Source organism: Orbicella faveolata, unplaced genomic scaffold, assembly GCF_042242905.1.
Source record: "Orbicella faveolata isolate gen_17 unplaced genomic scaffold, um_ofav_v1 contig_2, whole genome shotgun sequence".
NCBI lineage: Eukaryota > Metazoa > Cnidaria > Anthozoa > Scleractinia > Merulinidae > Orbicella > Orbicella faveolata.
The window spans coordinates 17,355,001-17,370,949 of NW_028301547.1; the positions used below are offsets into that span (position 1 = coordinate 17,355,001).

At 38.6% G+C, this 15,949-nt stretch overlaps 1 protein-coding gene and 2 pseudogenes across 1 annotated transcript; all 3 read right to left on the bottom strand.

The window, feature by feature from the left end:
• Window positions 1-5,572: 5,572 nt before the first annotated feature.
• LOC149112219 (uncharacterized) lies at window positions 5,573-7,432 on the bottom strand (annotated as a pseudogene).
• A 2,978-nt stretch (window positions 7,433-10,410) lies between these two features.
• Window positions 10,411-12,232, bottom strand: LOC149112220 (uncharacterized). The gene has a single exon (XM_089290003.1). The coding sequence runs from the start codon at window positions 12,145-12,147 to the stop codon at window positions 10,528-10,530; it is 1,620 nt and encodes a 539-aa protein (XP_089146129.1). The 5' UTR covers window positions 12,148-12,232; the 3' UTR covers window positions 10,411-10,527.
• Window positions 12,233-13,035: 803 nt separating this feature from the next.
• Window positions 13,036-14,747, bottom strand: LOC149112221 (uncharacterized; annotated as a pseudogene).
• Between the last annotated feature and the right edge of the window lie 1,202 nt (window positions 14,748-15,949).

The window sequence follows — 15,949 nt, forward strand, 5'->3', positions numbered from 1 at the left end:
AACAAGCTAGCATTAAAATGACGTACAATTTACCGAACATTTTGGACAGACATTGTGGTCTCGAAACTAAATTATGTATATTGAGTTGCTTCAGTTGACGCAGTTTTGAAAATTTAATGCAATAACTTAAAGTCTTTTGCCATCATCAACCCTAGCATCTTAAATACTGAGTCACAAAGTTTTGCATGATGATTAAGTTATACATAACATTGAACTCCCTGGTACTGTCCTGATGAAGAATTAAGGTAAGGTAAGGTAGGTTTATTTTAAGTCGTAAACGTAGGGAGTGGCTGCCCAGATCCGGAGCCAAACGCACAAAAACGCACAACTATTTACAATAACATTACTACTTACAATTACTATATTCTCTAAGATAAATCCACGATTTAAATAAAAAATATTCTTAAAAGCAGTTAGTCCTAATATTAAAAATTTGAGTTAGAAAATACAGTTTAGAATTGGGTCAACCTAGTGGATTTCTTTCTTGCCCTGGTAGAGTTTTTGTTAAAAGCCCGGTGAACCACCACGTTTCAGAAGGTCTGTTACAGAGAGTGTATCCAAAGCTTACCGCAAATAATACAAACTCGACACGCGCCTTCTGCTCGTGGATATCTTGAAGAAGCTTCGTCACGGCTTCCGCACCTTAAAACGTTTAGGCCTGTTTAGCCGGCTAAATCTCTCAAGTTATAATTCGTTTGTAATCCATGTCAGTTTGTTCCAATATGGCTTATTATTGTCTCCTTGGTGTTCCTATCTTGGTAACCCACTATTTTTAGGTTACTTCAATTTGAAGGTGATTTGTATGTGGCCAAAACAACCTAAAAAAACGTGACTGAGCCTTTTTAAAATGTCAGCAAGATCTTTTTTTCAAGTTAGCCTGGCCAGTGGAGGCCAGAAGGGTCAATAAACCTCAGTAAAAAATAACATACTAACCTAATCACTTAAATAAAGGAGATCGTTTTCCTTTTATAGAATCTGACACTGGATATAATTCAGTAATAAGCGAGATATGCTGATTAGAAATACATTGATAACAGCTCGTTTTCGGAAAAAAAATAACCGAACAATGCTCGTACTAATTTTGTAAGACAAATAATTAGCAACGTGGGTTAACTGGAAAGAACAAAGAAGAATAGCTGTATCATAAGATCAAATGCAACTCAGTGGCATGAAAATAGTAATATTTGCTATTAATTATAACTATAGATATATAATGGTAATTGAACTGAGTGGAGTGCAATTTGGTCTGAAATCATACGCGTGATTTCAAAATCGAACGAGCGCGTAGCGCGAGTTCGATTTGAAATCACAAGATCCATTTTGAAATAGCTCAATTTTATCGCCTTAAATTTTGGATTTTTGTGTATTTGTTCCAGTAGCCGGTTTGTTGAAAATAGCGGAACCGGAAACGCCTTTGCGGCTCATTTAGCATGCAAAACGATGTCATGTGACGAAAACTCATTCGAGCATGACAAATAATCTAAGCAGTTCTGAAGTCAGAAGGAAAAAATATAGTCTACTTCATGCTTAAAAGTTCAGTTCTCGTCGCCTGAATCAGTGATGGAAGGCCTTCCCTTCTTCTGTGGTTGAGGCTGAGACTTTTCATTGTCTTTGGAGGAGGAATTTGTTCACAGACCTTCTGCTCAGTGTTGTATGTTTTGCGTTGATCGAGTTCTTCAAGACCAGTAGAAAACGTATTAACTGCTCAAACGCAGACAGATGCAGTGGCCTTGGGAAAAGACAAAACTAGAGGGTTTCATTGTTTAAGCCAAAACACTCGAAGCAAAAATATAAACGTCTGTGGAGAGACTATTTTTTTTCTGGCAGACGTTTTCAATTTTAAATCACAAACTCACGCATGCGTAGCTCATCAAAACACGTAGTTTAAAATGCAGTGTACTTATATAGCATTTTTATTATTTTTAGTTTTCCAACAATGAAAATATATTTTGGTGGTTTTGCTTCTTGAGGTCATACTCATTATTGTGTACATGGCCGCGCGGAGATACGAAATCTATCTTCGAGAGGTGAATATTTCATGAGTGAGCGTAGGAAACGAGTGGAATAATCTTCTGCATAAGAAGGAAAATTCCGTATGTTCAAGCGACCATGTAATTTTCTTTTTATTTATATAAAATCCCCACAATACATCAAGATACTAATAACGATGTTTATGACAATTTTGCGAAGACTTCCGACTAGTTTCCAAAGATTTCTGAAGACTCTCCAAAAGTTGTCCGAAGGCCACAGGACGTTTCCCAACATTTCCCGAAAATGTCCGAAAATGTTTGAAGATAGGCGAAGATTGCCGTAGTCGTCCGAGGAAGATGCGAAGATGTTTCGATCATACAGCAACATTAAAGTACAGTTAAAGGTTCAAAAATGATATCACACATGATATCACACTTGTGGATTAAAATGATATCGTCACTCGGTATACCTATAATTTTTAATTTTATGATTTTTATAATAGGTCGAATAGTTGTTATTCTCACATTTGGATTGATTCTTACCTCTGATCTGTTGAAGGACAAATGGATAGATGACGTCATTAACAATGTTTTTTTTTCCTCTATCATACAAAACACGTAGATTCCATGTTGCTGTGCGTCTGCTTAGTAATAGGTCACAGAAAATTTCAAAATGTGGCAAGAACTGATCAGTGACACACTCGGCTATCACTTCATGTACCACTTTATTGTTGTTACCACATTTTGACATCATCTGTGATCTATTACTGAACAGATGCATGGTAACATGGAATCTATTTGTTAACTGGTGGTCCAAGGTTGTCCATTCCTCGGATTGTTTGATGAATCCCCTGGCCCCAGTGGTTGTTTAACTGTAAGAGAAAACAAGTGCTTCTTTCAAAAAATTATTCTTCTTTGAAATATTCCTGATTGCTGTTAACCCATCAAACAGCCTACACTTGCAAAGTCATCAACATAGTCCAGTGAGCTCATGACAGTGCTTCGTATAGTTTATGTACAATAAACATTCTGAACAAAAAAATCTGTCTGGCTGTTGGTGAGTCTTGTTTAGTTCTGTCCTTTTGTAGTTGTCAGTGTTGTCTTCCATTGAATCTTCATTTGCTGAAATTCAAAGTTTCTGCCAAGCTTTGTGCCAGAGTCGAAATCTTATGTCACGTCTTGAAGAGGAACATGGTAATCAAACGGTTTAAGTTTAAACGAATGAGTGCACTAAAACATATGGCTACGCTTTTAATATGGATCCAATGTCATTGACGGGATGATAATGATCACTATTATTGCTAATTTTTTTTTTTTTTAAAAATCCATGGATGGGTTGGCTTAGGTAAGATCACTACTGCACTGGCTATGATAGCATGTGTGGTCTCAATATTGATTAACTGTAATGTTATACTATTAACCACTCAATCATCGCCAATTGACTGACTGATCCATCAACTTTGTTTTACTGAAGTTCTTCAGGATTGGTCCCATAGAGCTATTTGGGCACTGTAATGAACAAAATTGTAAATAGAACAGAAGTTGTTTTATATTCATAGTTGAACTGATTAACAAAATTGAAGTCAGGTTTTCGTGCGTCCGTCCTGTTCTTGATCGTTAATTTCATTATAACATTGTCAAAGTAGTTGTGGATCCACGAGACAATAGCCGAGTGGATCCGCAACGTTATGACGAAATTCATTGTCAATAACAGGACAGACGCATAAAACACTGACGTCAATTTGTTTTTACGATGACAAATTGTTAAATTGCCCGCTCTCGCTCGTTGACGCATCGCATAAATTAAAAACTCATGTGTCTGTCCGCTTATTGGCAATGAAAATTAGCCAATGAGCGTGCGAGAATTTCTGCAGTTGTCTTAAAAAAAAAAAAATTAAAATACTAACTTAACTGGTTAGCACATTTATTGCTAAGTTGACATAAATACGATAAAAAAGCTGAAACCACTGGAACCCCAATTACAGCCACCCCTTTTCTACGATCAACTTGTTATTCAAACACTTTGACCGTTGCTCGGGAAAACAAAAACTAGGCCTATCCACCATATCACTTAATATCGTCAAACTATCTTCCCGGAAATTCGGAAACGTTTTTCTAAATACCCTGAAAACCTCTCCAACTATCTTTTTTTTCAAAACACAATTTGAATGAATTATTTCACTTGTAGAAGCTGAAGAACTGTATACTTAGGCTCTTTCCTTCTCAAACTCATCAGTAATGCCTCAAGTTTAAACACAAAATCATGACCGTGAGGGTGTTTGGATATCTGATCTTAATTAGCATAGATTTCTACGATTTTATTTCCTCGTTTTCTCCTTAGTTTAGATTCGATTGAGAAAATATATCAAACGCTCAAGAAAGTGTTTATAATAACCACATTTCCAAACACCTCGACGTTCGTCAAATGTACTCTGCTGCGCGTCGTAATTTCAACTCTCTTCTCGGTGTTTGGAAATGTGGTCAAACACGGTCTTTCGAGTTTGAAATATTACGACATTATTGTAGAAATAAGGACACTAAGAATCCTAGGCGATTCAGGCTGCTAGCAGTTCTCATCGGTCGCCATTTTGGAGAATGACCGACCTGGAATACATTTTCCAGATAAGAACCGCAAAGCTGGATTAGTACTGCAATGGACTGAGCAATTTTCTGACTGAAAACAAAGTTTAAGAAATATCCCCAAATATCAAAAGTTACAAATATTTCCTTATTTCCTAAATTTCCCGGAAACTATTATGTAAATATCTCATTAAATATCCTGATATTTGTGTCCCATACGCCTTGAAAACGCTTAAACAGTAATTTTCTTATTTTGAAGAAATTACCTCTATGGTCCAAACGGACTGAAATTATCAACTTAAACTAGGTTTAAACTTGTAATTGACAAATCGTATTAAAACTGAATAAGTTACTAATTGAACTAAGTTAAAGCTACTGGAGTTTACAATTGTAGTATAATTACAAATCATTCCGACTCTTAAGTAATAAAACACAGCTCTAACAGCTGTCTGTTAGAGTTGTCAGTGAGTTCTTTCTGTTACTTTTGAAAACGATAACACTGCGACCTATGAAAATAAGAAAAACCCAACGCAGGACAGTCGAGAAAACAGCGTAGGTGATTGATTTTGCATTGCCCATCCATCATATTTTCGGACTGTTCCTTGGTACCGTAATTAGATTTAGTGCCAATTTACTCTTGGTAGCTCAAAGATGGCGCTTAATTGAGATGGAACGCTTATCAGACCCTTATTAGGGAAGAGGAGCTTATTTAATTTCTCTTTGAATATGTGCATCTGTGATACAACACTTCGATGAAAAACCGCAGATACTTCAACTCAAGAGCTGTAACAAACAATGGGAGCTCTTACAGTAAAAACACCATTTCTTTAATTATTCCGTATAAAAAATTTGTTGAACATAATGATGAGACTGATGAGAAAGCAGACTACTCACTAGATATATATGATTCATTTGTCTAATCAGTCTAAGTAGGGTTGTATGTCAATGTCTGGAACCCTCCCTCCCCGCCCTCCCTCTTTCGCTATGGGGCAATATAATAAGCCATTTCCGAGTTACCACGTGCCTCTGTATCAAAAGGAGTCTACGTTCGAAACCTTTCATATGAAAATGAATTTGAATCGCATGAAAATGAACCAGTAGGTGGAACACATTTTCATATGAATGGTTTGGCACGTCACGAGCACTCGTTTTGACACAGAGGCAAAGGGAAACTCGAAAATGGCCTGTTGCAGGGAGAGCACTAAATCGAATCATTACGGTATCTTGTCTTGACAGACATTCCCTAAGTGAAAGACATTCTGTAAGGCTGATATGAGGACTTTTCAAAGCGCTCATGTAGAATTACTAAAAGATTCGTGCTAACCCACATAGCCAAAGGCACTGCATTTACAATCGCTACCAAGATATGTCTTTTCCTTCTTCTTCGCTAAACAGCCATGACAGCTATATTCTGATAGCGAGTCTCGATCGCTAGAGAGACGCTGGTGAAAAACCACTCGATCACCAGTTGAACTGAAGCTGCGATAGCAAGAGACTGCAGCAGTTCTAAAACGGAATCGTCTTTTAAGTATATATATTGATACAAGTACATTAATCCGTTAACAGACACTTCAGTAGTTGATTCATACAACATGCTCATGATAGCGACATCAGCCATTATATTAGTCTCTCACGGCGAGGAGTACGAAAACTTCCCCAAGGAGCTGATGTTCTTTTCCAGATTACGAGACAAATATGATCAATCACAACCATGGTACTTCGTTCTATGACTTCTGCAGCGCCGTGAATTATTCCAAGAATGGCGATTGGTTGCAAACTGCCAAGATCCGCTTGTAAAATTCGAAGTATAACCGCTGAGCCACAATATAACGGCGCCAGTAAGACGTACGAACATCCGGGATAATTATCCCGGATGGGCAATGTTCCACAACCGCTGGACAGAAATCCGCGAGATTACTTTGAGAACGACTGCAATGAGAGGAGCGAAGAGTGCGATTAGCAGTTTGCCCTCTTTGTTTTCCTTGTTGTAGACTGGGTAAATAAAAGGGGTGGTAATGATGGCAAATATGGAACACAAACAGCCGGGTATTATCATTTGGAAGAACAAAGTGACCCGGCGTCTCCTTGACCGTATGCAAAGGTGATTCGTTAGAAGATAGACTTGCCAACATACACTGAGAAGAAACAAAACGTTGAGTGGAACCTTCTGTAAAGAGGAAACCTGCGAATGAGTTATTCCCAGGGCTTGTAAAGCAAAACGATAAAGTGAATCCAAACAGTAAATAAGGCAGCAAACTAGGATCAGTTTTCTTTTTACTCCCAATAATTGATATGAGCGAAAAAGAAATAGCATGCTTGTAAAGTACCATGATGTAAAGGAAGGCGCAAGAGATCACGGTGGATGTTGTTCTTATCCACTGTACTTTCTCTGGAATTGGTTGGGTTTCTGAGTGAAATTCACAGCAGTGCAAAGTGTTATAACAGACGTAAGAGATCGACATGTATACCAAACCCACGACGATTGCGGTCAGAAGTGAGATCAAAGCTCCATTGTACATTGATTTCCATATTGCTGTGAGAGCCGCTGGTCTGAGTCGCTTCCAAGCCATTGCGCTATCTTGATGTCGTTGATCTTCCTGCATTTCTTCGTTTTCTTCTGTGGAGCACGCGTTTATTACCCTGATATCAAGCCCACCATATGCTGGAAAATTAAAGCTTGCAGTTTCTCTGTCGCTGTACTCCTGATAAATAAGCTCATCAACAGGATGATAATACCATTCTCGACCTGTACTTTGTAGAGGATTGTAGCCCAAAGACTCTGCCGTGTATTCAGGTTCTTGTGGGTTGTAGTGCTCTGTGACTCCTCGTGTAAAACTGAACACGATATGACCAAACACCTCTATCAGTGTACTGCTGCTCATTTTACTAGGAAAAGTAGGTAGTGTCAATATTACAATCGTAGTTGTTTTCAATACACAACTTTTAGTTTTCTCGGCTTAGACAAAAGAAAGGATTGAAATTTGACCGATGACGAGGTCAGTGAAGTCGGGGTGGAAAGTGAAATTTCAAACGTTTAGAGGACTTGTCTAAACTTTATTTAAATGTTCCAACTGTTAGAACAGCATATTTCACTTCATTGACATAAATGCTATAATTTACGAAAATTGATGGGCGTGTTTAAAATGAAAGAAACACTATAGTAACGCAAGGAAGCTTAAAAAAAGAGTAGAATGTCCCGGTTGGCCAATAAGAAAAACAAGGTTACGTTAATTTTTACTACAACCTCAGTTGGCCTGTGATGCTCTGTGTTCATCGTTATTTTCTCTGCATGGCTGTCTAGCTAGTAATATTACAGTCATCAGTGAAATGAACATTTCATTTTCTTGTTTAAACAAGAATCACCTAAAAAGTCAAGGCGTGGCGGAAGAAGAACCAAAACAATTATGTCGGTTGATGCGTTAACGACACCAACAGCAGTAAACAGCCAAAATTACTTAGTGAAATCAAGATCATGCTCTCTTGGTGAAATAGATGACTTTCGCAACCGAATTCACTGACAACCATGTATAGCAATCAGTTTATATACATGTATATATCTTTTTAACCAAGCGCGATGGCCATACCGGGGAATAGTACGGACCAGACAAAGCGAATTCCGTACAATAAAGAGCAGGGATGAGCTCGGTAAGAGTGACAACGTTAACTGGCGTCTGATGCTTCCAAAAAAGGAAGGAAAAGAAAGTTGGTGGAAAACGAAACTCAGTCTTTCATGTGAAGGTTTATTCTGTTAGAAAAGTGAGCCATAAAACTACGAGAAAAGCTTTGGCAGCGTCCACAGTACGGCGAAAAAATTTGACAACGCATTTTTTTTTCTACTGTTAGGCCTAACCTCCACAGTAATCCGTCACCAAAACGGAACTTTTCAAAAACGCTCTTCAAACCGGAGAAATTTGAATACTTTTCGAAATTTGAATAGCTTTTCGAAATCGATGACGTCACGATAATTATGTGATTTCCCTGACCAAGTTTTCGTGAAACACAAATACAAAATGACCGGTGATTGTTGCGTTTTAAAATTCCTCCGGCTTAGTGTGGACTGAAAACATTTGATGCGTTTTCAGGAGAGTGAAAGCTCCGTTTTCAAATTCCTCCGGCGTAGTGTGGATTGAAAACATTTGATGCGTTTTCAGGAGAGTGAAAGCTCCGTTTTCAAATTCCTCCGGCGTAGTGTGGATTGAAAACATTTGATGCGTTTTCAGGAGAGTGAAAGCTCCGTTTTCAAATTCCTCCGGCGTAGTGTGGATTGAAAACATTTGATGCGTTTTCAGGAGAGTGAAAGCTCCGTTTTCAAATTCCTCCGGCGTAGTGTGGATTGAAAACATTTGATGCGTTTTCAGGAGAGTGAAACCTCCGTTTTCAAATTCCTTCGGCGTAGTGTGGACAGGTCCTTAGCAAGTGGTCGCGCGAGATCACCCGGCACAGTGCCCAAGTGAAACGCCCGGCCATATTTATAAACTGGAAGTGTTTAAAGATAAATTAAGCACCGTATGGTGGCCGCTTATTTATCTTGATTAACTTCGAGTTGACAAATAGCTAGGTATTTGGACTTGGTGTAAAGCGACTGGTTTAAACCCAATTAGACCACGGCTTTCTGTCCGAGCTGCATTTGCTGGAATCGCATCTCTCATCTGCAGTCAGTTTGGTCAAATCTGAGAAAGTTAACGCTTGCAATCAAAAGGCAATATCTTGTTTAGCTTCGTCGTTAGTTGTTCCTTCTCAGACGATGTCATGCTATTCTTGAGAGGTGTCTCAAGGAGAATTGGTTCAACGGATATCAATTTCGCGAAACGTCAGTAAACTTTATTTCTATTATGTCAACAATAAAGCGTTCGTTTGAGAAAACGCCAGATAGAACAGTCACAAAACACTTGATAAGTCAGTCGCAATAGTAACTTTATCTAATCAATTCCTCAATGCCCAATTAGATAGAAGAATCTTTTTGAATATGACTGCTTGCTTGTTAGTAGTAGGTGGTGGATCAGACAAACAACGGCAGTCACTTTGAGCCTAACCCAACGTAAATGACATTAAAGGAAGGTGAAGAATGATCATCGCAGTAAATTTTCCAATTTAAGCAATTGGAAAGAAGAAGCCTGAAAAAAATCAGGGCTTAAATTGGAAAATTTAAATTCAAATATGAATTATTTCATATATACTTCACATCATTTCACTCCTCACGGGAAGATATGAACTCAGTTAATTGACCTCGCTCCCAATGTGTGGCTTCATAGCTCAGTTGGTAGAGCATCGCACCGGTATCGCGGAGGTCACGGGCTCGAATCCCGTTGAAGCCCTGATTTTTTCAGGCTTCTTCTTTGCAATTGCTTAAATTGGAAAATTTACTGCGATGATCATTCTTCACTTTCGTCTACCACCGCAGTTCAAATATGAATTATTTCATGTATAATTAACGTAAATGACATTGATATATAATTAACAATTAGACCCGTGGCCCTTGAGGGCGAAGTGTCTAATTGTTTTAGTATCACCCAACTAGTCGGACAAAAAAGGCAATAATAAAGTTAGCAAATGCAAGTTGAAGAAACATTTATTTGGGAATAAAACGAAAGAAAGCGTCACGCTCGATTGCGCCAATTTCGCTACTCGAGGACTAGTAGCGTAGCCAATTAAAATGGAGGGTTTGCATTAGTCCACTAGTTGGGTGATACTAATAACGTCTAATTCATTGCGCTCTGTGCTGCCAAGACTCATACGGGATGAAAGCTCACTACTTTGAAAGTCTGGCCCTGTAGCTTCGCCAGTTCGAAATTTTGGGGCGAGTAGAACCTATTATTCTATGACTGTATCATAAAGAACTTATTCAGATGATATTCGATGATAATGTCCTCGTAATTATTATTGACTCGTCAGCGTTTGATCATAGTGATCATTAAGGAGATCGCTTACTGTATAGGTTGTTTAGATAAACGAGGAGGGTTTTTAAGTTTCTTAACCGTCACGAAAACGGCATTTTGCAAGGCTTGTTCACAGACACATTGAAGCGTTCATGTACGATTACTAAAAGGTTTCCAGTTGTCCAAAGAGCTAATGGTACCACATTTACGATCGCGACTAAAACATGTCTTTTCCATCTTCTTCGCCAAACAGCCATGACAGCCATATTCTGATAGCGAGTCTCGATCGCTAGAGAGACGCTAGTGAAAAACCACTCGATCGCCAGCTGAACTGAAGTATGAAAGGCGAAAGACTGCATCAACTTTAAAAGGGAATCGTTTTGTAAGTATATAAATTGATACAAGTACAGGAAGCCGTTCACAGACACTATAGCAGTTGATTCAAACAACATGCTCGTAATAGCGATATCAGCCATTAGTCTCTCACGGCGAGGAGTACGAAAACTTCCCCAAGGAGCTGATGTTCTTTTCCAAATCACGTGACAAATGTGATCAATCACAACCATGGTGCTTCGTTCTACGACTTCTAACGCTCCGTGAATTATTCCTAGAATGGCAATTGATTCTACACTGCCAAGATCCGCTTGCAACACTCGAAATACAACCGCTGATCCAAAATACAGCGGTGTCAACAAGGCATAGGAATATCCCGGATGGGTAAGGTTCCATAATCGCTGAACGGAAATTCGCGAGATTGTTTTGACTATGACTCCAATGAGAGGAGCGAAGAGTGCAATTAACAGTTTGCCTTCCTCGTTTTGTTTCCTGTACGCCGGGTAAATGAAAAAGGATGCAGTGTAACCAATGAATAAATGGGAACACCCAGGTAGTATCATTTTTAAGAAAAATGTCAGCTGCTGTTTCCTTGTCCGTCGCATACGGAAATGAATTGTTAGAAGATAGACTTGCCAGCCTAGACTAGCAGAAAACAGAATATTGAGTGGAATCTTTTGTAGAGAAGAAATCTTTGAATGAGAGATTCCAAGGGCTTGTAGGGCCACACGATAAATTGAATCTAAACAGTAAACAAAGCAAGAAACCAGGAACAGTTTCCTTTTCAAACCTTGCAACTGATATGGACGGAAAAGAAATAGAAAACATGCAAAGGGCCACAAGTAAAGGAATGCGCAAGATATTATACCAGAAACTGATCTTATCCATTGTAATTGCACTGAAATCGACCCCTCTGCATGAAATTCGCAGTTGAGTTCAGTTTTGTAAGAGATATAAGAAATCAACATGTATACTGAACCGATGATGGCGGCAGTTAGAAGTGAAATCAAAGCGCCAATGTACATTGATTTACAAACTGTACGGAGAACAGATGGTCTGAGTCGCTTCCAAGCCATTTCTCTATCTTCATCTTGTTGATCTTCTTGTGTTTCTTCGTCCTCCTCTGGAGAGCACGCGTTTATAACCCTTATTTGAAGACTGTTAGACGCCAGATAGTCTAAGCTTGTGACTTCTCTGTCGCTGTACTCCTGGTAAATAAGCTCGTCAACAGGATGATAATACCATTCTCGACCTGTGCTTTGTAAAGGATCGTAGCCAAAAGACTCTGCCGTGAATTCAGGTTCTTGTGGGTTGTAGTGCTCTGTCACTTCTCGTGTAAAACTGAACACGATATGACCAAACACCTCTATCAGTGTACTGCTACTCATTTTACTAGGACAAGTAGATAGTGTCAATACCACAATCGTAGTTGTTCCCAGTAAACAACCCTTCGTTTGCTCTATAAATCTGTGCGAGCTGGGACGGTTTTATTTCCCTTTGTGGCCTCTTTGAAGATGAAAATCTCTATATTTAAAGCTGCCAATAAACTGTTGTTTCGTTTTTGTCCTTCTCCGGAAACCTTGTGGGCGTAGGTTGACAGTCTTCCAGCGCGTATAGCAGCGCGTTGCAATGAAATATCTTATAATCATATTCAGTGTACCTTGTTGATTTTACGATTACTTGATGATAAGAAATGGTTGAAATGCTATTGTTGCTGTTTTTCGCTTGAAGAAAAAAAGGCATCTTTTTGTCTCATCCTTACTCTTTCAGTTAAGTACAGAACTACTAATTTAGTTCATAATTTCAGCTCAGTGTACTTTTCGCTTTCTTTTCGGTTCAGCTCATTTAATGTCCGAACAGCGTCGATTCCAAATTTTTATTTGTCCGGCTGTACATGACGACTCAAACTCCTTACCAAAGTATTTTACAATTACCGTCGCAATGCTTTTTGTTCCGCAATGCATTGTCCAAAAAGTAGGAAAAAAGGAAACAACTTTTGCTCTTCTACATGAATATTTGCTTCCGCTTAAGCTCTCTTCAAGCTTGCGGTAGTTGGTCCGTCAATTAGAACTCCGATGCGCGTCTTTGATTAACCAGCGTTTCACGCTAATTTTGCGTCACGTGACTAAACTATTTAGTTTTCTATTGTTGGTATGTCTACGATCCTTTTCATGAGCTTTCCAAAGTTAACATATACATTTTGCTTTTCTTTCTCGTTCCTTTCGGAAGGGCCGTCACATGAGTTCAATTGAAAGATATTTTTCGGGAAGCTGTGGTCAATGGTACAAATAATAAAGCAGGACCGAAGAAATCTTTGATTGAGAAATTCCTAGGGCTTATAGAGCCACACGGTAAATCGAATCTAAACAGTAAACAAAGTAGCAAACCAGAAACAGTTTTCTCTTCAAACCTTTCAACTGATATGGACGAAAAACAAATAGAGAACATGCAAAGGGCCACAAGTAAATGAATGCGCAAGATATTATACTGGAAACTGATCTTATCCATTGTATTTGTACTGGAATTGACCTTTCTGGGTGATATTCGCAGTTGAGTTCAGTTTTGTAAGAGGTATAAGAAATCAAAAGGTATACTGAGCCTATAATGGTGGCAGTTAGTAGTGAAATGAAAGCTCCAATGTACATTGATTTACAAACTGTACGGAAAGCGGATGGTCTGAGTCGCTTCCAAGCCATTGCTCTATCTTCATCTTGCTGATCTTCCTGTGTTTCTTCGTTTTCTTCTGTTGAGCACGCGTTTATAACCCTTATATCAAGTCTTCTAGCCGCTAGATAGTCCAAGGTTGTGGCTTCTCTGTCGCTGTACTCCTGGTAAATAAGCTCGTCAACAGGATAATAATACCATTCTCGACCTGTGCTTTGTAGAGGATCGTAGCCAAAAGACTCTGCCGTGTATTCAGGCTCTTGTGGGTTGTAGTGCTCTGTGACTTCTCGTGTAAAACTGACCACGATATGACCAAACACCTCTATCAGTGTACTGCTACTTATCTTATTCGACAAAGGAAATCTTTTTGATCCCACTTGTACCCTGGGCTTGCCGTCTGAAGAATCCAACTGGTTAATTGAATCTGTGAAGTTCTTACTGCGTTAGTCACTTAGTTCTTGATGCTCGCGACAATAACAGCTAAGTAAATGCCTTCATTTCAAGGTTTTCAGTTTAAGTGCCGTGGTGGATATGAATGACAATAACTGTTCAGTTTTGAAACAGTCGAATACTTTCGAAACCAACAGGAACACCTGTCGGGCTACGCCTTTAGAAATGCGGACTTCTTTATACCGAGATTTACCGTAACACTGGCGGCTTTGGTAAACGTAGCGTTAATTATTAAGGTCCATTATTGTGATCTAACCTGAGCACTGGGTTGAAACAATCAGAAACATACGAATAAAAACAAAGAACCCTAAAGAACTTCTAGAGCAACGATACAATTACCCAATCTATGTGAATTAATAAATTTTGTTTACTTAGGTCATGATCTTTTTAGAGAATGAGTTTTTTCGCCGTTATTAAATTTAGGATATTTAGTTCTACGCAATTTTACAAATTAAAGTAGATAGAAGAATATCTTAATTTTTTTTCGATTTTTAAATTCGGTTTCTTGTTCTTCTCCTAGGACTGTATATTTCAAAAAGTTTGGACGTAATTTTTAATTTTTGATTAAAAGAGATTTGCTTAAGAAGAGATATTCAGAAATGACTGAAAGACTCGGCGTTTCAAAGTGATCATGACGCTATTATCAAGAAAAAATAAATACAAGAAAGCGAATATTTAAGTAATCTAGGGCTGAAAATTAACATACTGAACGTGCAAACTGACTCAAATTTTGCTAAAGGGTTTGTTTAGCAATCTAATCAGTACGTATGTTAATTTTCAGGAAATAGAACCAAAATTAATAGAGTGCGTAACTACTTCTCTCTCCATTTAAAATTACCAATCCAATTCCTTGTAGAACAATCGTTTCCAACATACGTTGGAAACCAAAACGTGAAAAGGATAAAAACGCTTTCGTTCCTAGTTGAGATCGTCGTTTACTAAAAGGTTGCGTTAGCTGTTTCGTCAACTAGAGGTAAGAATGAGAGTTTTTTTTGAAAACTAAACGAAAACAAAAGCGTTGATCAGTTCTGAGAAGGCATAACCATGATTAGTTGCTTAAAGTGATACCAAATTCAAGGGCACCCACCATGGTAATTTTACTGCATTTCTGGTTAAAAAGTACTCGAATTAAGATTCTCTGCTTTCGCTTGTACAAGAATTTAGTTGGCTTTTAGTGACTTTTTTCAAGAGGTTTTGATCCTGATGATGATTATAATGTTCACAGACCCTCTGCTCAGTGTTGTATGTTTTGCGTTGATCGAGTTCTTCGAGACCAGTAGAAAACGTATTAACTGCTCAAACGCAGAGAGGTGCAGTGGCCCTGGGAAAAGACAAAAACAGAGCGTTTCATTGTTTAGGCTAAAACACTCGAAGCAGAAATCTAAACGTCTGTGGAGAGACTATTTTTTCCTGGCAGACATTTTCAATTTTAAATCACGGTCTTACGCATGCGTAGCCATCAAAAAACCTTTTTTAAAATGCAGTGTACTTATATAGCATTTTTATTATTTTTAGTTTTCCAACAATAAAAATATATCTTGGTGGTTTTGCTTCTTGAAGTCATACCAGGAGCCATAATCGGGGACGGAGACCGTAAGTCTCGGGATTCGCACGCACCTATGATATGGGACAATTTTTCTATTTTTAGAACAAATTGCGCCATCCTGACGTCTTATATCCGCGCGGATTCACGCACATGTCAGGGGCTCTCGCGTGGATGTTGTCACGTTGCGTGATCAAATGGTGAGAGTTGAGAGATTCTCTTGCGTATTTTTCACGGCGATGGCAGGGAATAAGGCAGAGAATACGAACCAGGGCGTTTATATGTAGTTTTATGCTCTGAGCTAAAGGAAAAGGTGAGGTTTTCAGGGTCGAAAACAAGACTTCAATCTCGCGCTGAGAATGAATAATAAGATCTGCTCACGCTAGTTGTAAGCTTACGCGTATGCTTAAGAATATAGCAAGAAAACTCTCTATTCTGGTATCGAGTTAATTTGTGAGTTTCTCAGACAATGTTTAATCATAACAAAAACCTGTTTTGATGGTTTCTTATTGTCTCTGCTTGTTTGGTGAGTT